General features: G+C 41.8%; 1 protein-coding gene across 1 annotated transcript in view; it reads right to left on the reverse strand.

Moving 5' to 3' along the window:
* Nucleotides 1-22,953, reverse strand: part of ZFAND3 (zinc finger AN1-type containing 3) — a 313,457-nt gene extending 290,504 nt beyond the window's left edge. Inside the window, exon 1 of the mRNA XM_052649117.1 lies at nt 22,798-22,953. Coding sequence (XP_052505077.1) covers nt 22,798-22,868 — 71 coding nt within the window. The 5' untranslated portion in view covers nt 22,869-22,953. The remainder of the gene's footprint in view (nt 1-22,797) is intronic.
* Between the last annotated feature and the right edge of the window lie 1,361 nt (nt 22,954-24,314).

Consider the following 24,314-nt stretch of genomic DNA (forward strand, 5'->3'; position numbering starts at 1 on the left):
AACCCAAATGAACTTTTTGGCCAACCCAATAACAACCCATAATGAATGTAATCTGCAAAAAACAAACAAACAAAAAAGATTACTCATTCAAATGAGAAACAGTACCATACTTGAAGACAGGGTCATCTGCAGAAAATTGAGATATACTTAAAAGTACAATTTCTCTCTTTTTTAAAAATAGTGATTGAAGGGGAAAAACTAAGTTTCATTTAAAAGTAGTTTAAGCCTAAAATTCTAGGCTCAAAGTTTATAATCACCACCTGCCCTGTGGACAAAAGAAACAAAAAGAAAAAGGGGCTGATTAAAGTTTATCCCAAGGCCTTCATCATTCCTTATTTACTGATTAGTTATAATGTGCTCAGCACCATTTTAAATTACAAAAGATATAAAAATGTATCCTTTATACAACCCTGTAATAACAAAAATCTGGGAAGAAGCAGGAAATGTATACTAAATCCTTGGGCCAATTTTTCAAAGGGTCAACAAAGCCTCTTCTTTGTCCCAGAAGCAATTCAACTGTACAGGGAAAAAATAAAGATGAAAATATTTAAACATTTGCTCTTCAGCACAGCAATGGCCCACTTAAAAGAAGACTTAAAACTGTGGACACAAGTTATCTTTCATACCAGAATCAGCAGACAAATAGTTTTAAACTATCATTTAAAGCTACTTTTTTGATTCAGCAGAGCTACCACAAAACAAATATTTAAAAGCCAAGTCCAGCCAAAGTCCTTGCAACATGTGGGAGGGGAAGTCTGAATTTGAAATGTTTAAATGAAAGAAAAGGTGAGAATCCCTGTGTGAATAGAAGATGACAAGTACTAAATACAGTCCAGCTACTTGCTACTGCCTATATATCATGAAAATATATTTAATCTTCTATTTACAGGAATCATCACTATTTCCAAGTAGTTTAGAGGAGAAGTGTAGGATAATGAGAAGAGAGTCAAGCCTCTGATTTGGTATGCAAAATCTTGAAAATTAACCCAGCAATCCCACTACTGGGCATATACCCTAAGAAAACCATAATTTCAAAATGACATGTACCCCAATATTCACTGTAGTACTACTTACAATAGCCAGGGACATGAAAGCAACTTAGACGTCCATCTACAGATGAATGGATTAAGAAACTGTGGTACCTATACACAATAGAATATTACTCAGCCATAAAAAGGAACGACTCTGAGTCAGTTCTAATGAGGTGGATGAACCTAGAGCTTGTGATATAGAATTAAGTAAGTCAGAGAGAGAAAAACAACTATTGTATATTAACACATATATACGGAATCTAGAAAAATGGTACTGACGAACCGATCTGTAAGGCAGGCATCGAGACACAGACTTATGGGGTAGCAGAGGGTGGGGCTCACTCAGAGAGCAGCATGGAACGTGCGTATCACCACACAGCTAGCGGGAAGCTGCCTTGTGAACAGGAAGCGCACCCAGGCCGTGACAACCTAGAGAGGTGGGCGGGGGAGGCTCAAGAGGGAGGGGACGTATGCACACTTTTGGTGGATTCATGCTGCTGAATAGCAGAAACCAACACAACATTGTAAGGCAATTATTCTCCAACTAAAAATAAATTTAAAAACAGAAAAAAAAAAAAAACCTTGGTTAACTGACTAAACTTCAGTTCCTTGTCTGTAAAACAAGAAACCACCAGTATTTCACCAACGACACAATTCCTATGAGGATTAGGGAAATAATACATACAGAGTGACAGTTATCTTGTAAATGGCAGCAATTCGTAACTGCTTCCGGTATTACTGCATATTTGAGCTAATACCTAGAACAAAAAAAAACTGAAATAAAAAGAAATTAGAAAATACTGAGATGAAAACAATATACAAAATTTATAGAATGCAGTTAAGACAGTGCTAAGAGGGAAATTTATACCTGTCCATATCTGTATTTAAAAAGATCTCAAATCAAACTAACATTCCACTTTATTTTTTATTTTTTTTTACTATTCAATATTTTTATTTATTTTTTTTTTTTACTTTATTTTACTTTACAATACTGTATTGGTTTTGCCATACATTGACATGAATCCACCACGGGTGTATACAAGCTCCCAATCCTGAATCCCCCTCCCACCTCCTACCCCATATCATCTCTCTGGATCATCCCCATGCACCAGCCCCAAGCATCCTGTATCCTGTATCGAACATAGACTGGCACTTCTTTTCTTACGTGATAGTATAACATTCCACTTTAAAACATGAGAAAAAGAGCAAACCAAATCTAAAGAAAGCAGAAAGTGAAAGTCGCTCAGTCGTGTCCAACTCTTTGCAACCCCATTCCTTACCAGATGAGCCACGAGGGAAGCCCAAAGAAAGCAGAAGAAAATAATAAAAATAACCAGAAAATAATGCTATTTAAAAAAGAGAAAACAATAGAGAAAATAAATGAAATCAAAAAGTTGGTTCTTTGAAAAAATCAACAAAATTGACAAACTTTTAGCTAGACTGACCAAAAAAAAAAAAACAAACAGAGAAGAACCAAATTATTGGGCTTCCTGAGGGGCTCAGTGGTCAATGCAGAAGACATGGATTCGATCCCTGGACCAGGAAGATCCCCTGGAAACAGAATGGCACCCACTCCAGTATTCTTGCCTGGGAAATCCCATGGACAGAGGAGCCTGGCAGGCTACAGTGCACAGGATCACAAAGAGTTACACACGACTCGAGGACTAGAACAACACCAGTGACAAATTTTAAAACTTTCCACAAAGAAAAGCCCAAGCACAAACACATTCACTGATGAATTTCCCAAATATTTAAAGAATGAACACAAATTCTTCACTCTTCCCAGAAAAATGGAAGAGGGACCACATCCCAACTCTTATCTATGAGCCCAGTATTAGCCTGATACCAGAACCAAAGATATCACAGCAAAAGAAAACTAGAGACCTAAAACTCGTATAGTCAGAAAAATCTTCAATAAAATTCTAGCAAACCAAATCCAGCAACAAATAAAAAGGATTATACACTAAGACCAAGTAGGATGAATTTTACAGTATGTGAACTGTTATCTCAATATAAAAAATTTAAGCAAAAAAAATGATAAAGCAATTGAAACTTACTTTCTACATTTAATAATGTAATATTAAGGCCACAGTCAAAATTTTTCAATCTCTTTCATAACTAGAAAATGGTAATCCCGAGGTTTTAGCTGAAACAGATAGCAGCAGCAGCACTTCATACATGCACCAAATTCTAAGCCAAGAGATCAAGAACCACTTTTTAACACTGCACAAGCCCACCTTGTCTGCAGATCCGGGCAATAACTGGACCTTCCGGTGAGTCTCCATGTTGTAAAGCAGCAGGAAGTCAAAAGGGCTTCAGCCTGGTAATTCTAAAATGCAGCAACAGGAAGTTGCCAATATACTTATGAGACTATTATACTATATCCACATAATTTTAAGGGCTTCCCTGGTAGCTCAGCTGGTAAAGAATCTGACTGCAATGCAGAAGACCCCGGTTCGATTCCTGGATTGGGAAGATCTCCTGAAGAAGGGAAAGGCTTCACACTCCAGTACTCTGGCCTGGAGAATTCCATGGACTATATAGTCCATGGGGGTCACAAAGAGTCAGATATGACTGAGCAACTTTCACTCACTCACATAATTTTAAATAAATTTAAAGTATATCTTTGTGTATTTACCATCGACACACATTTAACATCAACATATTTACTTCTAATTCTCTTCCAGTAAATAACAGGGCAGTATACAATTTTATAAGAGCTCACCTAAAAATTCAATGACCCAACAGTCCTTGATCACAGAATTCAAGTGCTGAAATGCTTATAATTCCTCAAAATCATAATACAGCAGTCTTATAGCTAAATAAACAGAAGACTTAACAGCAAATAACATGCAGCAAAGTCACATTTTCATAATACCTGAAAAATGCAACTCCACCTTAACTCTAAATCACACTACATATGGACTAATCTGCACTCTCTTCCGGGTCATACCAACCCATACAACCGTAACCATGAGTAAAAGAGTATAAACCAAGAAGCATGCCCCACACATTACTTCACAGCTCACCCAATTTTCCCTAAATATATATACTGAACTCTATTTTTAAGAAACAAATTTTATTACCTCCCACACAGTTTCTTTCTACACCATCCCCACATATGGGGGGAAGAGGGGACTAGAGGGAATATATCTATCCAGTGTCTTCAACAAGACAGATGTACTTCAAAAATACAACATATAATTGCAACAACTTCAGAAAAGACACCTGAGTATTTAAAGAGATGAAAGTGAAGACTAAATAGACCTTCTAGAAAAACCAAAGTTGGGTAAAGAGGATTAAAATCTATAAAATTAAGTAAAATATCAAGACAGATGAAATGAGTGCCATCTTGTCCACCAGAACCTAGAGACTACAAGGACAAATCCAAGTACATGTTAAAGTCTAAGACATTAGAAGTTCAAGCTTTTTTTTTTTTTAATATAACCTAAAAACAAATTATTAATGGAAGAGAATTAAAAGAAACCAAAATTATAAACAGATGCAAGAAAAGTTTCCTAATTCAGGATTACTGGCTTCTTGGATCATTAACAGAAGCTGTTAATTTTGGGTACACATGGAACATAATTACAATAATTTTCCACAAAAAGTACCTTAGTACCATGCTGGAGAAGAATACTGCTGAGATGCACGATGTGACTAAAAAGGCACTACTTAAATTCTTCTAGCACTCTTAAGCAGCAGAGAAGTACCAACCATCATCTTACTGGGCCACTCTCTGCAGCATGACTCTCCTGCCACTTCCTCATCGCACCATCCCGTCTCTTGGTTTCAGAGAACCTATACTGACCTGACTTCTCCTCTGTCCAACCATCCCCCTTCCCAAGCTCCACCTACTCCACTTGTGTATCTCAGGGTTCCAACCTCAGCTATCGTCTCATTCTATACAATTGGATCTCAAAAGGAAAGCAATACACAGGGGTACCAACAGTCAGTTCAGGTCAGTAGCTCAGTCGTGTCTGACTCTTTGCAACCCCACGGACTGCGGAATGCCAGGCCTCCCTGTCCATCACCAATTCCTGGAGTTGACTCAAACTCATGTCCATTGAGTTGTGATGCCATCCAACTGTCTCATCCTCTGTCATCCCCTTCTCCTTCCACCTTCAATCTTTCCCAGCATCAGGGTCTTTTCAAATGAGTCAGATCTTCACATCAGGTGGCCAAAGTATTGGAGTTTCAGCTTGAGCATCAGTCCTTCCAATGAATATTGAGGACTGATTTCCTTTAGGATGGGGTAACAGTCAAGGGATAAGAAAAAAAGGCAAGAATGAATTGCACAAATCCCACCTTAGATCCACTGAACTGGAGCTGGGAGAAGAAGCAGTGATGTGATTTTTAGAAAAGACTTACAAAATAATTCTGACAACCCTGTTTGTACTTGAGAGAACCATTGGTCTAACAGCACTTTCTGTGTGATCCTAATTGCTCTACTGGCTTTAGCTATGACCTAAGCGCTCATGTCACCCTAAATGGCACAGCCCTAAATTTTGAACACCTAAGGCATTTCCATATTGGGATGGTCCATAAGTCCTAAAATTCAATATACCTGATACCATTTTCGTAGCATAGCAGTAGGAGTAGTAGTAACAGAAATAATAATAATACCCACCAAGAAGTGATTAGATAGCCTGTCTAAAAACAGACTCTATCCACCTACTGGAATACTGTGTTGCCATTCAAAGAAGCAACTTGAAATGCACATGCTGTTTTGGGGAGAATGCTAAGATATATTAAGTAAAAAAGGCAAGGTAAAGAATAGTATGCAGTTCACTACTACGATTAGTGTTGGGGAAAAAAAGGGGGTAAATGTAGCGTATGCACAGGAAACTGCTGGAAGGGTACTCAAGAAACTCAACCGTGATTCTTGCCAGAAAGTGGGACTAAGAATATGGTGCAGGAAGGAGACAGCCCTTTCAGTGCATATTCATCTCTGTTGTTCAGATTTTTTACTGTATGTATACATTCTTTTTCCAATTAAAAAAAAGCAATTAAAAGATACTATAAAACTACAGATATCTTTACATGCTATCTGAAAAAGGGCTTGTATCCAGAATACATAAAGAACCTCTACAAATGAAGAAGAAAAAGTAGACAACACAATAAAAAAAACAAACAAACAAAAGATTTGAACGGGCACTTCATAACAAGTTTTAGCCAAATGGCCAACAAAGAAAGATACTCAATTTCATCAGTCATGAGGAAAAGGCAAGTTAAAATCATACTGCTGCAACCCTACACAACTAAGTAGAAAGAGACAGTATTGATGTCTCTTTACAACATCAAGTACTGATGAAGATGATATCAAAACAATATTAAGTATTGATGAAGATGTAAAATAACCAAAATTCTCACACAGGTGACAGTACTGTAAACTGACACAATCACTTTAGAAAACTGGCAGTACCTACTAATTTAAACAAACATCTTGTAAACAACTCTACTGCTGGGTGAAAAGGCAAAAGAAACGCATGCCTATGTCCGCCAAAAGATATGTGCAAGAATGTTCACAGCACCATTATCCAGAGTACCCCCACACCAAAAAACTCTAAAAAGTAGAACAGATAAGTTACGTGAGCATGCAATAGAGTACCACAAAGCAGTGAAAAAATCACGACCTCTCTTACACAAATGTAGATGAATCTCAGAGTTACAATGCTGAGGGAAAGAAGCCAAACACAAAAGAGTAAATTCCATGTGATTCCATTTACGTAACATTCAAACACAGACAAAACTAATCAGAGTAAGTTGGGGTTATCAACTAGGGGAGGACACAAGGAGACTCCTGCTGGGGTGCCAAAACGTGAGCCTATTCAACCTGGGTAGGCAGTGGCTATACAAAACCCAGGCATGAGACCTACACAGGCACCTCGCCAAAGAAGATATGCAGATGGAAAAGAAGCATCTGAAATGTCACAAGGGAACTGCAAATTAAAACAAGATACCAAAACACACCTCTTAGAATGGCCAAAATCCAAAACAATGACATCAAATGCTGGGAAGGATATGTAGCAACAGAACCTCCTATTCACCCGATGGGAAAGCAAAATGGTACAGCCACTTTGAAAAAGCAGCTGGGCAGTTCCTTCCAAACTAAACATTCAAACTAAACATACTCTTATCATACATTCCAGCAATCACACTCCTTGACATTCACCAATTCGAAAACTTATGTCTACATAAAACTCTGCACACAAATGTTGATTAACAACTTTATTTATAAATGCCAAGACGTGGAAGCAATCAAGATGTCCTTCAGTGGGTAAACGGATTAAACAACTCGTACATCAAACAATGGAATACCATTTTGCTAAAGAGAAATGAGCTTTCAAGCATATTCTTAAGTGAAAAAAGTCAATCTAAAAAGACTAATAACTGCATAATTCCAACTAGTACATGACATTTTGGAAAAAGCAAAACTATGGAGACAATAAAAAGGTTAATGATTGCTAGAGGATAGAGAAATGAACAGGCCTAACACAGAGGATTTTCTGGACAGTGAAACCATCCTACATGCTACTATAAAGACGCATACATGTCATCATACACCTGCCAAAACCCACAGAATGTAGAACCACCAGGAGAGAGCCCTAACAGCAGCTGTAGACTCTTGACGATGATTGTATCAACGCACCTTCACTGACAGTGACCAGTACACCACTCGAGTGGGGGATGCGGACGGTGAGGGAGGCCAAGCATGCATGGGGACAAAGGAGACAGAGGAGCTCTCTGCATCTCCTGCTCAGCTTTGCTCTGAATCTAAAGCTGCTCTAAAAAATTACTTTTTTAATTCATCAAAGCGTACACTTAAAATGTGTGCCATAAACAAAGTTAGGCCTCAATTAAAAAAAAAAGTAGAAAAAGATTTAAGAGGAAAAAAACTGTTAAGATAATCTATAGCTTTAGAAGTCAGGATAGTGATTATCCCTGAGGAGGGGCAGTGACTGGAAGGGCAGGCTTCTTACAGGCAGGAATGTTAATTCTTGATACAAGCCCTCATTACATTCACTTTGTGAATATTTGTGAATATTCACTTTGTGAAAATTCATTTCACTGGACACTTAAGATTTATGCATTTTTCACTATGAATGTTATACTTCAATAAAATGCTTACATTAAAAAAAGGTATAATAAAAGGAAAACATAAATAAGTGGGTCTATATCAAACTAAAAAGCCTCTTCTACATAGCAAAGGAAATCAGGAACAAAATGAAAAGGCACTTTACAAATGGGAGAAAATATCTGCGAATCATATATCTGATAAGGAGTTAACACCCAAAATATATAAAGGACTCATGACTCAATACCAAAAACACAATCCAATTAAAAAGATGTGAACATTTTTCCAAAGACGACATACAGATAGCCAACAGGAACATGAAAAGATGCTCTACATCACTAATCACCAGGGAAAGGCAAATCAAAATCACAATGTGACTGGGGTAGCATGTCACACCATTCAGAACCGCTACTATCACAAAGACAAGAACTGTCACATGTTGGCAAGGACATGCAGGAAAGAGAACCCTTGTACACTGTTGGTGGGAATGTAAATTGGCGTAAATGTTATGGAAAACAGTACAGGGCTTCCTCAAGAAATTAAAAACTGATCTACCACATAGGATCCAGCATTTCCACTCCTAGGTGTTTATCTGAAGAGAATGAAAAGAGTAATTCAGAAAGGTCTGCACTCCATGTTCACTGCAGTATCACTTACAACAGCCAGGCCACAGAAACAACCTAAGTTGTCACATACACACACACATTTTCTTTGTTCACTCATCCACTGATGAATATATACATACACACGCATACATACCAAAGAATGAAATCTTGCCACTTGCAACAACATGGATGGACCCTGAGGGCATCATACTAAATGAAAATAAGTCGGAGAGAAAAATACCAATACTGTATGCTCTTACTTATATGTGGAATCTTTAGGGGAAAAAAGGTAACATATACAGAACAGATTGGCAGTTGGTGGTAGCAGGAGGTGAGAGGTGGCGAAATGAGTGAGGGGATCAAAAGGTACAAACTTCCAGTTATAAAGAATGTCATGGGTGACTACAGTTAGTAATATTGTATTATGTACGAACTTCCAGTTATAAACAATGTCATGGGTGACTACAGTTAGTAACATTGTATTATGTATTTATTTGAAATTTGTGTATTTGCCAAAAGGTAGACCTTAAATGTTTTCATCACAAGAAAAATAATTCTATAACTATGTATGGTGATGGATGTTAACTAGAGCTACTGCGGGATCATTCTGCAATATCTACAAATAGCAAATATAATGCTGTGCACCTGAAACTAATGTGATAGATTATACCTCAATTTTTTAAATGATAAAAATATACTGACATGCAATTCATCAAAACGCACACTCAACGTTTCTAAAGTTAACCATGCCTTTCCCACAACCTGCTCATCACCTTTCAGAAGGAATCACTTCAACTTAAGAAGTTCCAAAGCATAAACTTTCTCCTATCAAACCAGACTTCACACACAACTGAGAGCTGCATTAGAGGTTGCTTCTACAATTTCACATTGGACTTACAAACACATGGATTCACAAAGGACCTTTCAAAAGCTCACCAGTGTGTAGGCAGAACTTCTACACCCACTATATGTGACTGACCATCTTTTATCCAACGGCCCACGTCAGAAGTCTTGCTGCCTCTCTTTTCCTTTCCATGTCCCCCCCTACCCCATCCCCCAGCCTATCTGTCTCTGCTCTTACCCTCAAGCCCTCCTCTTCAGTCTTCACTGCCCCAGTGCTATGGAGTGAAATGCTTGTGCCTCCCCAGCACTCACATGTTGAATCCCAAATGCCCAGTGTGATGGTGTTCAGAGATGAGGCCTTTGGGAAACAACTAGATCATGAGGGCTCTGCAATACCCTTTTAAAAGCAGCTGGAGAGAAATCCCTCATCCCTTCCACCACGGAAGGTTATAATGAGAAGACACCAAAAATGAGGAAGCTGGCTCTCATCAGACACCAAATCCACCCATGCTGTGGTCTTGAACTTCCAGCTTCCAGGACTGCAAGAAATAAACTTCTGTTGTTTACAAGCCACCCAGTCTATGGCATTTTGTTACCACAGCCCAAATACCTCGTTTTTAGCCTACATTCATTCGCAGCTCTCCTACTGGAGCATTCACTCAGAGTTCCTTTATCTAGGGTTCACAGACTCTACAGTCCACAGGTAGAACTGCATTTAGATCTAACTGGTTTCCTTTGTGATCGTCACGTTTTACTTTATGCATTATCCCAAAATGGAGTCTGCAGGCTTCACCAGATTGCCAAAGAGATCCACAGCCCAAAAAGGTTTAAGTGCTCTAACTAGATTCTGCTTCTATGCTTATACCCTCCAATTCTCCTCCACACTGTGGTCAGGGTAAACTTTCTGAAACATAAATATCATCTGCCATCCATACTTAAAATCCTTAAATGATACCAACAGCTTCCAGGAAAAAATCGAAATTCAACAGCCCAACAATCAAGTAGGTTCCTGACTGGCCCCTGCTCATCCCCTCAGCTTCATCTTGCCTTCCTCCATAAATGCAGCTAACATCCTGAATTGAATCAGCAATTCTCTGAATTCAGTATGCGTTCTCACTCCTCCCTGTCTTTGCATAAGCTGTTCCCCCTGCCTGGACAGCCCTTCCTCACCTCTCCCTGTGGTTAACCGCTGCTCATCTTTTACTGCCAGCTGAAGCGCCACCTCCTCAGAGAAGCCCTCCCGGCCATGCCCCGCTCCCAGGCTTGGAAAGGTGCCCTGTCAGTGTTCTCAGAGTTCTGTGATCATCTCCACAGCACCTTCTGCAGGGTGTTTTGCTCATTTACTGTCTGGAACCCCTTCCACACTGTGAGCTTTCTTAGGGCAGAAGCCAGAACAGGGCATAACTTGCCTAGCAGACCTGAAGACACACAATACAGTACTTAGCAATGCTTGCTGAACAAGGCTCTGGAAAACAGCCAAACCAGCTTAAGTCCAGTCAGAAACCTCATCAACTAACGATGTGGAACTGGTCTGGAGATTACCATAAATGCAAACTGCCACCTGAAGCAAGACAGTTCTGCATCTATTAATCTGCCACCAATGCTCCTTCATTCAAGGCTGAGAAGTTAGCCCTTAATAAATGTAACTACCCTGGTCGGGCACTGTGCCAAAGGGCTTGACAGGCATTAGTTCACTAAACGTCAAAGCAACTATGGGATATTCTTTTTTAAACAAAAAGAGGCAAAGAGGGAAACCACCCAAAATCAAGCAGAAAGTTATAAACTCAAGTTTTCAAACCAGGTCTTTGATTTCAAAGCCATACCCAGCAATGAGCTCAGACGGTTTCTGAAGATAAGAGATCAGCATGCCCTTCATCTCTGGAGGCATTCTGGAAGGGCCCAGGTTGGATGAAGGCTCCCCAGTGGCTCAGCGGTAAAACATCGCCTGCCAACGCAGGAGACACTGGTTTGATCCCTGGGACAGGAACATCCCCTGGAGAAGGAAATGGCAACACACTCCAGTATTCTTGCCTGGGAAATCCCATGGACTGAGGAGCCTGGCGGGCTACAGTCCGTGGGATAGCAAAAGTCAGACACAACTTAGCGACAAAACAACAATCAGGCTGGATGAGAGAGGAGCCCTTCATTGGCCTCTTAGCAAATAAAAAATGTCTTATCCCCCAACCAACACTACAATTCTTTAAAATTTAATGTAATTTCCCCCATGTGTATTCTTGAAAAATCTTTTAAAACAGAAGGGCTGTGATTTTCTTCCCCCAAGAACAGCAAATAAAGCAGGAAATGAGCAAAACATCGAACTCTCCTCATCAGGCTTGGAGGTTGAAAAGGAAAAAGAAAAATACCTCCAAGGCATGAACTTGGTTGTGGCAACACCAATAATGAAAGAAAGCAGACTCTCGAAGAGAGACACATGCGGCAGAGACAGCATGAAGTACTCGCCTTTGAGAAGGTACTGTGAGGCTTCACAGAAGCTGGGGTTCTAACAGATGGAACACCAGTCCTGCTGAAGGCGGCTGCCACTTCCACTAACTGCAGTTTGGAGTTTGCACTACAGCTCTCATCCTATGATCTTTAGCACTTTCCTGTAAGACCCCTAGGGACTCACACCCTACACTTCAAGAAAAAACAGAATGTTTTCTTTAATCTCACCCACACCACCTGTTCACATTAGTTTCTCAACACCTTACAAATGTGGTCGCCTCATATTTTGACTAACAGTTGGTGACCACAAAGTATCTTCATTCCTGATTAACACGTTTCCCCACTCTCCTCCCCCTTGCAAGCCAGTCTCTCCCTTGACCACTTTGTGTGTCCTTCCAACTCACCTCCAAATCAGGTGTCTGATACAGGTCTGTCCAGTGAGTTTTCTGCATCCCAAAGTTAAACACAAAACCAGAACAGTCCGTTCTTCCTGTCCCTAACTCCAACCAAAAACACATTCAATGTAAGTAATTTATCTACAATGAAAACTATTCAGGTAAACCTAGGGGACGTTCAACTACGGAATCATAAATATCTAGTCACCACACAGTTTAAAACCAAAGAGAAAAAAAATACAGCCTTTAAGGACAAACTTCCACAGAAAAGATTTTCTGTGGCTATCATTTTCTAAATTAATACATACTGATATTATTCAGATTGCAAACCCCCAAAGAGACTCTTAGAGTAAACCATGTAACCCTCCACACTTTTATTCAAGACTGTATCTCTATCACTTTAAGTTACAGCAACTGTTCCATTAGATCCTGTCCCACATTTAGCAAAGACAAAGACTAGCTTTACAAATAAAATGCACAGTTTAAATACATCTTGAAAGTGCTACAGTACTGCAGGGTGGGAGGAGGAGTGACATAGACAACAGGAAAAGCTAATTAACAGTGATCTATACAGATACAGGGAATATAGGCCTCAGAGAGTACGTGACTATGTCCCCACTAATCAACAAAGGAATAAACCGAAAGGTCCTCTAAGCGAGGGTTTGTGTGGATCAACATGCAAAAACACACCTTTATTTTTAGAGGTTTTGTGTTATACTAAAAGGGAAAGGCAAACTAGATAAAAATGTATAGGATCATACACTGTGAAGATTTTGTATAACATGCAAAGTTTTATATGCAAACACAATGACTTGAAAAACCTGGTTTTCTGGATTTCAATGACATCTTTGAAAAGGAATACAGTCCATCCATTGCTAGGACAGACACCAAAAAAATCATAAATCTAAAAACATACACTGAAATACACCACACTTTCTCCCACCTCCAGTTTATTATTTCTTGCAGGTTAATACACACCTGCACAGTTAAGAATGATTATATTATCCAACCAGTCTATTCTAAAGGAGATCAGCCCTGGGTGTTCTTTGGAAGGAATGATGCTAAAGCTGAAACTCCAGTACTTTGGCTACCTCATGCGAAGAGTTGACTCATTGGAAAAGACTCTATGCTGGGAGGGACTGGGGGCAGGAGGAAAAGGGGACGACAGAGGATGAGATGGCTGGATGGCATCACCAACTCGATGGACGCTGAGTCTGAGTGAACTCCGGGAGTTGGTGATGGACAGGCAGGCCTGGCGTGCTGCAATTCATGAGGTCGCAAAGAGTCGGACACAACTGAGCAACTGATCTGATCTGATATTATTCAATCTATTTTGCCTCATTCATTATGCTGAAAAAAATTCAGGAGAACGTTGCCAGCACATCTATCTGCCAGCACATCTATCTATATAAGATATTCTAGAAAGGGTTGAAATTGAAAAACAATGACCTGAAATAGGCAGAGACTGTGAAAGTATGGAAAGTGAAAGTGAAGTCGCTCAGTTGTGTCCAATTCTTTGCGACCCCATGGACTGTAGCCTACCAGGCTCCTCTGTCCATGGGATTTTCCAAGCAAGAGTACTAGAGTGGGTTGCCATTTAAATGATATGCAAAGCCCCCACCCAATCCATAGTCTCCAAATTCCTGCCCCATTCTTCTCATTAGGTATCCATTAATCTAGAGGAACCTTCTCACAGTGTTCAGGAATGTTACCAGCACAAACATGTAAGAAAACCACACGTCTGGCCCAAGAACTTGACTGCAGGAAGAGTATCTACAATACTTTTGAATGGTTAAAATACTTTTTCCAGAAGTGTGGCTAGAGTGTGATTATTTATATAAACGCACTTCAACTTACCGGTGTATGTGAGTCCAAGAGACAGAGAAGACATGAATAACTTACTCCACATCAGTCCACTTAAGCAGCAAGAAATCAGAAAAGGTATTCCCCCAAAAGTCCCAAGGGCAACACCACCAACCTCACTCTTTACCAGGACTTCAACGAGGCAGCAGTGAGGCTAAGCAGAGCCTGCCCACTGCCGAGGTTCTGCGGCGTGGTCTGCCCCTGCTTCCCTTCTTCCCACACCAGACTGGTCACAGCTGCGGTCCGTAATCTTTCCCAGAACATTCTTCTGCCCTAATACAAAACTGCACCTGTCTTCTGATACAGGACACTTGGTACACTAGAATGAACAGATGCAGTTAGCTAGTACTACATCTTCTTCCTACTGCATTCTTCCTTCCTCTAGTGAACAGCTGCAGCCATAATCTCAGATGTCCAGCACTTTCTGCAGCTCTGCCCTGGGCCTCAAGGAATGACATGACATTTTCATTCATCTTGTGCCATTTCCTCAGTCCGCTGCGTCACAGATCAGTGCGGGTTTGCCCAATGCTGCTGGATAATCCAAGACACACTCTACCTTCCTCTGAATATAGAGACTTGAATTTATCAGAAAATCGAACGCATTTATCTCTGATCACATATCAAAAGCTATCATATGAGATTCACATTTGTGAATCTACAAAAGTCACAGTCCAAAGTGCATACCTTCAAAAATTCCCATTAAAGAGAAAAAAAAAAAAAGATTCTCTATTAGTCCAACATCTCCCTGCATAGGCCTCTGAGGTTGCCAGTTTAATAAAGGTAAGAAAGGGGCAAAGATGACTGACCCAAAAGCTAACATGAAAAAAAAAATTCAAATTACAGACTAACTTATACTGAAATTTTAATTCCCAAAAATGACCAAAGGAGCACTTCCTTTGTTAATCTGAATTAACAATAGCAGTGCTTCTCCCTTTAGAAACATGTTAGAGCTGGAAAAAGAAAAAGAGCTAAATTAAACAAGCCTCACATTTTTAGAATATGAGAGAAAACACGGATCTAAAGAACTCACAAGTCAATACACTTGAAAGTCAACTTTATCTTAATAAAGTTCTAGTTTTATAACTAGAAAAAAAGAAAACAGGCTTGAAAATCCTGGCTGCCTCTCACGCCAACATTCTAGAAGAACATTATCCAACAGAACTTTTCAGGAGGATAAAGTGTTCTATATATGTGTTCCCCAATGGGGTAACCACCAGCTATTGAAAAATATTACTTAAAATACAGCTAGTGTAACTGAAAATTGAATTTTCATTTAATTTTAATTAATATGAATTTTAATAGCTATATGTAGCTAGTGGCTACCATACTGGACACACATCTAGAATACAGTCTTAGATTCTGATTATTAAAAACTTCAAATGAAGCTCTTTAACTTCCCTTCTGCATTTAACACACACAGAAAATTTCTTCCTTATTATCTCATTCAACAACATCATTTTGTTACCTAGGGACCCAGCCCAAAGCAGGATCAGCCTGTTTCTCAAACCCCCTAGCAGAACAGAATGATATCAGTCATCCACCCAGGTGGAATGAAGGCTTTCTTTTGCAAACCACTCTGGCACAAAGTCCCACAACAAGGCTGAATCTGAACAATTTAAGTGTCTCATTAAAATTATGTTAATAAAAGTTTTGAGTTGTGACTGGCCAACTTCCTACATGTGGGTTTGTTGAGATACTGAACTTAACCTTTCTTCAAAAAGAAAAAAAATGTTTAACTTCAATCTTGATCTATAATTATTGTGGTAGTTCAAAACTTTGCATCAGTTTGCACAGACACAACCTCCTCATGACCTAGTAAATTCAAAAACTATTAGCTCTCACCCTCTTCATACTCTGCCCTCAATAAATATTTAATACACTGGGTTTTTTTTAAGAACTGTATATATTCAAACAATTCTTAGCCCTCTGATTTTTCTAGTTTCTGGTAAATTTATGAAAGCAATGTTAACTTTAATACCCAATTAAGGACTATGAAAGAGATTTTGTCAAAACTTTTCAACAGACAAAAAACTGGGTTTGCCTTTTTTTTGGGGGGGGGGGGGCACGATGAGAGTAGTGAATAGGAGAGAGAAGAGTGAATGGGGAGGAGAAAAGGATTATACCAAAAAAGCATTATGTCCTATATTGTTAGCTGGATCTAACCCTAAAAAGCCATTGACTCAAAACAATGTAAACAAAGACCATGTTTTCATTAAAAAAAAAAAAATTATCTCCCTGTGTTTCATCACATCAAAGGGCAAATTTTGTATTTTCTGGATACCATACATGTAATCAGGAAAATGGGGCAAACAGGTAGATAAACATACAGACAGTGAATGGGCTTCCGAAGTGGTACAGTGGTAAAGAATCTGCTTGCCAATGTTGGAAACGCAAGAGACAAAGGTTCAATCCCTGGGTTGGGAAGATCCCCTAGAGGAGGAAATGGCAACCTAGTCCAGTATTCAGGATCATCCAGGAAAATCCTATGAAGAGAGCCGCCTGGTGGACTACAGTCCACGCATCACAAACAGTCATAAGTGAGCACATGTCAGCGCGCGCACACACACGAATACTTCATTTACATCATTTTGCATCTTCACAAGATGCAAAGTAAAACTGCGTGCCTCCTTGACATTTACCCAAAGGAGCTGAAAACTGATGTCCACAAAAACCTGCACATGGACACTGATAGCAGCTATTTCTGTAATTGTCAACACTTAAAAGCAACCAAGATATCCTTTAGTAGGTGAATGGATAAACTGATACCTCCAGACAATCGAACCTTTTAAGTGCTTTAAAAAAAAAAAAAGCTATCAAGCCACAAAAAGGCATGAAGAACCTGAATGCATATTTTTTAAGTGAAAGAAGCCAACCTGAAGAGGCTACCTACTGCATGATTCCAACTATACGACATTCTGTAAAAAGCAAAATTACAGAGAGAGTAAAAAGATGAGTGGTCGACAGGGGATGGGAGGGGGGAGCAATGAACAGGTAGAGCACAGAGGATCTTTACAGTAGTGAAAACTACTCTATACACTACAATAGACACGTCACTATACAGTCATCCAAACCCATAAACCGTACACCACCAAGAGTGAACTGTAGTATACACCATGGACTTTGGTGATAAAGACTTGTTGAAGTAGATTCATCACTGTTATAAACACACCACTGTGGTGGAGATGCTGATAACAAGGGAGGCTGTGCCTGGATGGAACAAGGGGTATATGGGAAATCTCTACCTTACTCTCAGTTTTGCTCTGAACCTAGAACTGCCCTAAAAACATAAAATCTTGTTTAAAAAAGTCTGTTGTTTCTTAGTCAGTAAGTCATGTCTAACTCTTTTGTAACCCCACGAACTATAGCCCACCAGGTCTATGAGACTTCCCAGGCAAGAATACTGGGGTGGGTTGCCATTTCCTTCTCCAGGGGATCTTCTGACCCACAGATCCAACCTGCATCTCCTGCAATGGCAGGCAGCTTCTCTACCACTGAGCCACCAGAGAAGCGCTAAAAAAATTTAAAATAAAACTGCACAAATGAGCAGCTTTGTGTTTAAGAGAATGTTTAAGGAGGGGTTTTCTAATCAAATGGATAATTAGTGACATCACTGGAATGAACATTCTACTGATTAACTACTGAATCATGCTCTGTTCACATGGAATTTAAAAGCCCAGGTTAAGCTGGGTGAAGCGTGGCAACATGTTGAAGACAAACTGAAAAATCAAAAATGAATGTGAGCGAGAGGGCCACACTCTGCCAGGAGCCAAGCATGCTTGCCACATAACTCACAGAGAGACAGAAACAGAGTTCTATACCAATTCCCAAAGCCTGGTCTCAGAGACAATAAAAGAAACAATAAAAATAAACAACCTCTGTTTAATCTAACTAGTCAGTGTCTTGGCTGAATCAACTTTCTACTAGTAACCAATTCAGGAACAGAATTTATTTTGTAAGACTACTCTAATCCCATCTTTATTTAAAATTCATCATTATTTAGCAGATCTAGTTGGTAAGCAAAATGCTTCTCAACAGAATAGATCACAAACATGAAACAGTAATAAAATCTATTTCCCTAAAGAAAATGTACCCATGTAATATTTCTTTTATGACCTGATTCATTAGAAAATAAATCATGAATGTCTTTTTATCAAAACAATGAGAATTTTACCTAATAAATCCCGTATCTAAAACACTCCATTATTCCCTAAATATCTGACTGAACATTTATATCTACCATACTTTAAATTTCTTTACCAAAGAAATCATACTTCTCAAAGTTACCATTAAATAACACTGTGATTGAGACTGTCTCCAATTGTAAAGGCAGAATATCAATAGTTTTAATTAGGTATTTAGACTTAATAAGTAGAATTAGAAAAAAAAAGTCCACCTTTCCCCATCCTAATTAATTATCCTTTCTATTAACCTATAATATACTCAGTATATTCTTCTTTTCTTCCTATCTTTTTTTTTATATAATATTCTAGGTCTACTCTTTGAACAACTTTTGAAAATATTTGTGAAGACTCTATATTCCTCAGCATACTGTTTCAACAAATACTACTTATACCTATATAATTTAAAAGTGCTTTTACATATATCTGTTTTTCAACTAAAGAAAATGCACCAATTGACTATTTCATTTCAGATTTGACAATCACAAACTAGCCTGATTTCTGCATGATTACTGAATGCCTAAAATAAGCCAAGAAAATGCTCATGCTTGTATTTCACTAAAAATTTTAAGGGAAAAAACTGTTTATGGTCATTAACTCTGAAAACATTTATGAGCGACACAAACATCTTCCAAATTTTATAAAGAGGTAAATCTTCAACAATTTGCAAGGTAGCAAAGCTTCCCACTGGTCTCTCTGTAACACAGTAACTTAATTACCTCCACACAATTTCACAATACAAAACTAGAAACAGTATGTGTTCTAAGCACTAACATATTTGCACTGCTGCTCCTCCTGGCATTCTCCTTTCTAACTGCATTACCACAAGACCCACCTGAAAGCTCGGCTATTTCAACCAACCCCAACTGACTAGTGTCCTGAGTGGATAATGCTGGGCAGCAAATCCTACAGCCTAAGTCACTGGACAGAAAAGCAATCCTAAAGGAACTGCCTTTAGTCAGCTAGTGCTAGAACATTCTAACAGGCTCCTCTGCAAAGGGCTGGGTGTGGGCCCTGGCTAGCTGACTTTACAGACCTGTGGCTTCCAAGGAGTGCAATGCTGACTAAAGTTTTACAGAACACACTCACCTTCATGTTCATGAAGGGAAAAGCCAAGATACCTCCTCAATGGCATCTCTCCATTCTCCCTGGCTCACAGACACACCTCCCAAGTCTTCTGTACCTCTGGACTTGGCAACATGCCACAAACATACAAACACCGCATTCTCTCCCACTCAAACACAATCATACCCACATACCCAGGCAACTCTCAAGATCATCCAATAATCTTCACATTAAAGAAAGCCACCTCACAACCCACTCAAAGTTCTTCGACAGCTCCCCAGTGCACTCAGGACAAAAATCCAAAGCCTAAAGCATCACCTATGGGGCCCTGTGTCACTAACTGCTCTCATGACGTCAGCCGCACGTCCAGCTGAGCCATCTTCACAATCTACCAACCCTCTGCAATGAACTTTCAGCTGCTCAAATTTATAATGCCCTAACATTCAGTCCTTCACCCATGCTATCCCCTCTACCTAAGAGAAATCACTCTTCTATTTCCATTCTCTCTTAATCTTCCTACAGGTCTAGGCTGGGCAACACCCTCCAGGCTAGCTTCCTCTATCTCTTCTCCAACTGTAGTAGGTGCCCCTTCCAATACACCCTCAGTTCGGTCACTCAGTTGTGTCTGACTCTGCAACCCCATGGACTGCAGCATGCCAGGCTACCCTGTCCATCACCAACTCCCAAAGCTTGCTCAAACCCATGTCCATTGAGTCAGTGATGCCATCCAACCATCTCATCCTCTGTCGTCCGTCTCCTCCTGCCTTCATGTTTCCCAGCATCAGGGTCTTCTCCAATGAGTCTAATACACCCTACACCAAGCCGAATACACTCATTGTAACTAGTGTTTCACTATTCTATGCCCCCTGCTCCCAGAGAACAGTGCCAGTGGCCCTCTTGTCTACTGTACCAGAGTCACTCAAATATTTGCTAAATACATTCTAAGTTTACTTAATGAATATAACTTAATATGAATGTAGCCCATAAATAAGGGAAACATGTCCAAAGTCAGTCATGATATAATGGAATCTAGGCAGCAATTTCCTTATACTTTCGTATAAAGTACAAACTACAGATGCATTTAGGAAGGTTAAAACATTATACATTAAAAAGAACACCTTTCATCATAAAAATATTAGTTTTTTTCCAACTCCTGTTAGGTCTTCCTTGGTGGTTCAGTAACAAAGAATCCGTCTGCCAAAGCAGGAAACTAGGGTTTGATTCCTGGGTCAGGAAGATCCCCTGGAAAAGGAAATGGCAACCTACTCCAGCATTCTTGCCTGGGAAATCCCATGGACAGAGGAGCCTGGCAGACTACATACAGTCTATGGGGTTGCAAAAGAGTTGGACACTACTTAGTGACCAAACAACAAATAACAAATTCCTATTAGGCAAATTGTAGTTCATAAAAAGTATCATAATGAAGGTACCAAAAAAGCAGCTCTGGTTGCTTCTCGGTCAAGTCTGCTATGAGCGTAACTAACTATTCCTTTCTACCACCAAACTCGCCTTGCATTACTCAGGATTTTGCTTGGTTGACACAGATCTTTTATTAAGGGTTCCACTTATAATAATGGTCCCAATGACACAAACGTGTTGCCAGGAAATAGACCTCTGATACATCCTGGGCATTAGCTGCCACTGGCAGCTATTTTCTTTGAGCCACATGTCTTCTTATGAGTTACAATCTGAGGCTTGTGACACCAGCTTTTTCCAGGGCAGCAGACTGATGTCATAAACGTGATGGTACTAAGCACTTAAAGAGCTCACCAGCTCCACCCTGAAATCCCTGAATGCAAAGGGAAGCTTTCCATCTGGAAATAAAGCCTCAGTTTCCCCAGCTATAGAGAATGGTTGCCACTTAAGATTTTTGTGGGAATCAGATAGCCTATGAAAGTACTTAGCAGACAACACCATTATTATTTTCAAATCAAAAAGACGGGGAGACTACAAAACCTAAGATATTTTCACATCTTCAGAACTTCTGGTAATACCATAACTTATTTTTCACTAATATCCTTTCAGCAGGAAATTTCTCTGAAGAAAAGGCAGAAAGATGAGGAAATGAGAATCGATTTTTTTTTTTTTGGTCATAACCTTTGAATATTACAAACTCCACAGTAATCTACATTAAGATCCACTTTCTAATTTATCTCTGCACTCCCAAAAATCATAGCCTTAATTTCTACCTCAATCATCCCTAGGATCTGAAAGACAGTAAAGATACATCTTCAATACATCTTTCCAAAATGCTCTCACAAGAAATAATCATTTCCTTACTGCCTCTATGCACCTCAGAATATACTGAATCTTTGGAAAATAAAACAAAAAAGCTAAATCACAAAAGTTGGCTTTCAACGTCTCCAGTTTCTTTCCAATAGACTAGAGTCATGAGTTATAATGGAAGCACCTGTCGGGTAAAAGGGGTGGCAATCCTTAAAAACTCTAAGTGTAACAAGGAGAACTTAAACTGTAATCATAGGTGGTAAAGTTGACTTCCCACCTGATACATTTTCACTCTAACACAGGATGGCCAAGTAATAATATAGGCTGGCCAAGGTGAATATTTTTATCATTAAAAAAAGAAATGGGAGAAGAAGAGAATTTGAGCCAATTAAGCATACAGGCTCTCACGTTCCTAAGTCAAGCTGACTTGAGATGGTTTTTTTTTTTGACAAGGAAATCTTACAGACCTTCTGAAACGTGTTTTAAATAAAGGTGAGAGACCTCAAGAGTCTTATAACTTTACCCAAGCCTGGGTTCTGGGCTCAACTTTTAAAAATGGGTGACGTGTGAACAGCTTCCTAAAAGCAAATGGGACTAGGATATAATTTAGGAAGTGATGATGCAAGTCTCTGGGGGACAGGGAGGAGGGGAGGTGAAAAAGTCAGAGGAAATACCCTCCCGGTTCCTGGGGGCACCAACTGAAGACCAAGGAGGGGAGGAAAGACCGGCCTCCAAAAGCCGAGGGAAGGGGGCACCCCCAGCTCCAGCCGGAGGTGCCAACGCCGCCCCCTCACCCTTCCCGCGGCCCTGCCCCCCTCACCCGTGGCCCGGGCGGCCCCTTTCGGCCCGAGCCTCGGGCAGGCGAGTCCCCGAGGGTGGCAGCGCACCCCAGGCAGGGCCTTCTCGGCCCACCGCCACCCCCCGCTCCCCCCAACCTGGAGCCCCTCCCCGCAGGCCCGGCCCGGGCCCAGCCCGAGGGTTCCGGCCTCCCCGAGCCCCGAGGCCTGCCCTGGCAGCCCCGGGGCCCGCGCCCCGGCCCCCGCCCCCACCCCCACCCGGCAGGGCACTCACCCCCAGAAGCCGCAGGGACAGCGAGGCGGCAGACTGGGCGCTTTGCTGCGCTCGCTCCCGGCGTCTCCCATGGTGCTCGGCGGCGGCGGCGGCGGCGGAGCTCGGCGGCGGCAGCGGTGGCAGCGGCTGGGCCTGGGCCCCGCTCGAAGGAGGCGGCGGCGGCGGCGTCGGGGGGCTCGGGGCGGGGGGAGGGGAAGGGAGCGGGCGGGCGCGAGTCCGGGGCTCCGAGCCGGGATTCCAGGCCGGTCAGCTGGAGGCGGGCCGCACCACTCGGCCTGCGGAGACGGGGGGTGGGGGTGGGGGGAGGCCGGGGAGGAGGCGCGGAGAGTAAGAGGGAGGGGAGCTGAGGAGGTGGGGCGTGCGGGTGAACCGAGGACCGCGGGGCGGGGAGGAGGGAAGACCCGGCGCCCTCGGCAGCTCCCACCGCCGCTCCCAGCCACAGCGATGTCCCGTGCGGCGGCGCTGGGAAGGACCTCAGGCCCCCCCGCCGGCTCCGGCGTAGCAGCGGCCGCTGTGAAAGCCGCGGCCCGGCTCGCTCCGTAACACCCTCCCCTCCCCCGGAGGCTGCGCTGACCGGACAATGGCCGCTCCGCCCCCTCCCCGCCTCGCGCACCCCTCCAGAGGAGTCACACAATGGTCTCGCCCGGGGGGGTCGGGGGAGCCGCCGCCGGAGCCCAGCAGCTGATCAGCTGGGCGCCGGGCGTGCCACTTTGTTCAGCTCCTCAAAGGAAGAGGACGGGGCCGTGGGCAGAGCCGAGACCGCGGGGCTGTCACTCGGCGACAGGCCTTGGTGGCTTTCGTATCCTTCGGGACTTTTACTGTCTGAGGGAAACTTAACCTTCCCCCGCCCCGTATGAAGAAGGGGAAAGCACGCTGCTGAGCACTCTGGGGCACGCTGCCTCCCCCGAAACGGGAGTGGTACGCCCCAAGCGAGAGCGGGGGAGGAGCAGGCTAGTTGTTTAAGGGTAAGTTGGGCCGGTCCCGGAGCGGCGGCCGAGCATCGCGCATGCGCCCGGAGACCCCGTAAGCCGGCCCGGGGAGGGGCTCCGAGGAGCGCTTCCAAACCCGGAAGTGGGGCTCGGTCTGCTGGGGGCCGTCGGGGTCTTCAGCTAGCCGAGAGATGCACTGACCCAGCGCTCCTGCCCCCGGGGAGATGTCGGGGGGCATTTCTCAGTGAACTGCTAACCCCTGGAAAATCTCTCTTCCTAGGTCTCCCACACCCAAGCTCACTCTTCCTGTTCCACCCGGAGAACTGGTCTCCCTTTGGCAGCGGTAAACTTTTGAGAATGTCCCTCCTCTCCTCCGCACCAAAAATGAAGAGGGGGCAAGAGAGCAGTGTCTGGGTCAGATTCCGTGCTCTTCTAAGCCTATCGGTGTCCCCAGACATGAGTTCACTCCCTTTGCCGAAACGAGGACAGCGTCTCTTCTTACTGGAGTGGACATTTTGGTTTTCGGAGGGGAACTATGGCCAAATCAGTGATGGAAATTTGGGAAGTGACCAAAAAGTTTGAGCCACT

This window comes from Budorcas taxicolor, chromosome 11 (assembly GCF_023091745.1).
Source record: "Budorcas taxicolor isolate Tak-1 chromosome 11, Takin1.1, whole genome shotgun sequence".
Taxonomy (NCBI): Eukaryota; Metazoa; Chordata; class Mammalia; order Artiodactyla; family Bovidae; genus Budorcas; species Budorcas taxicolor.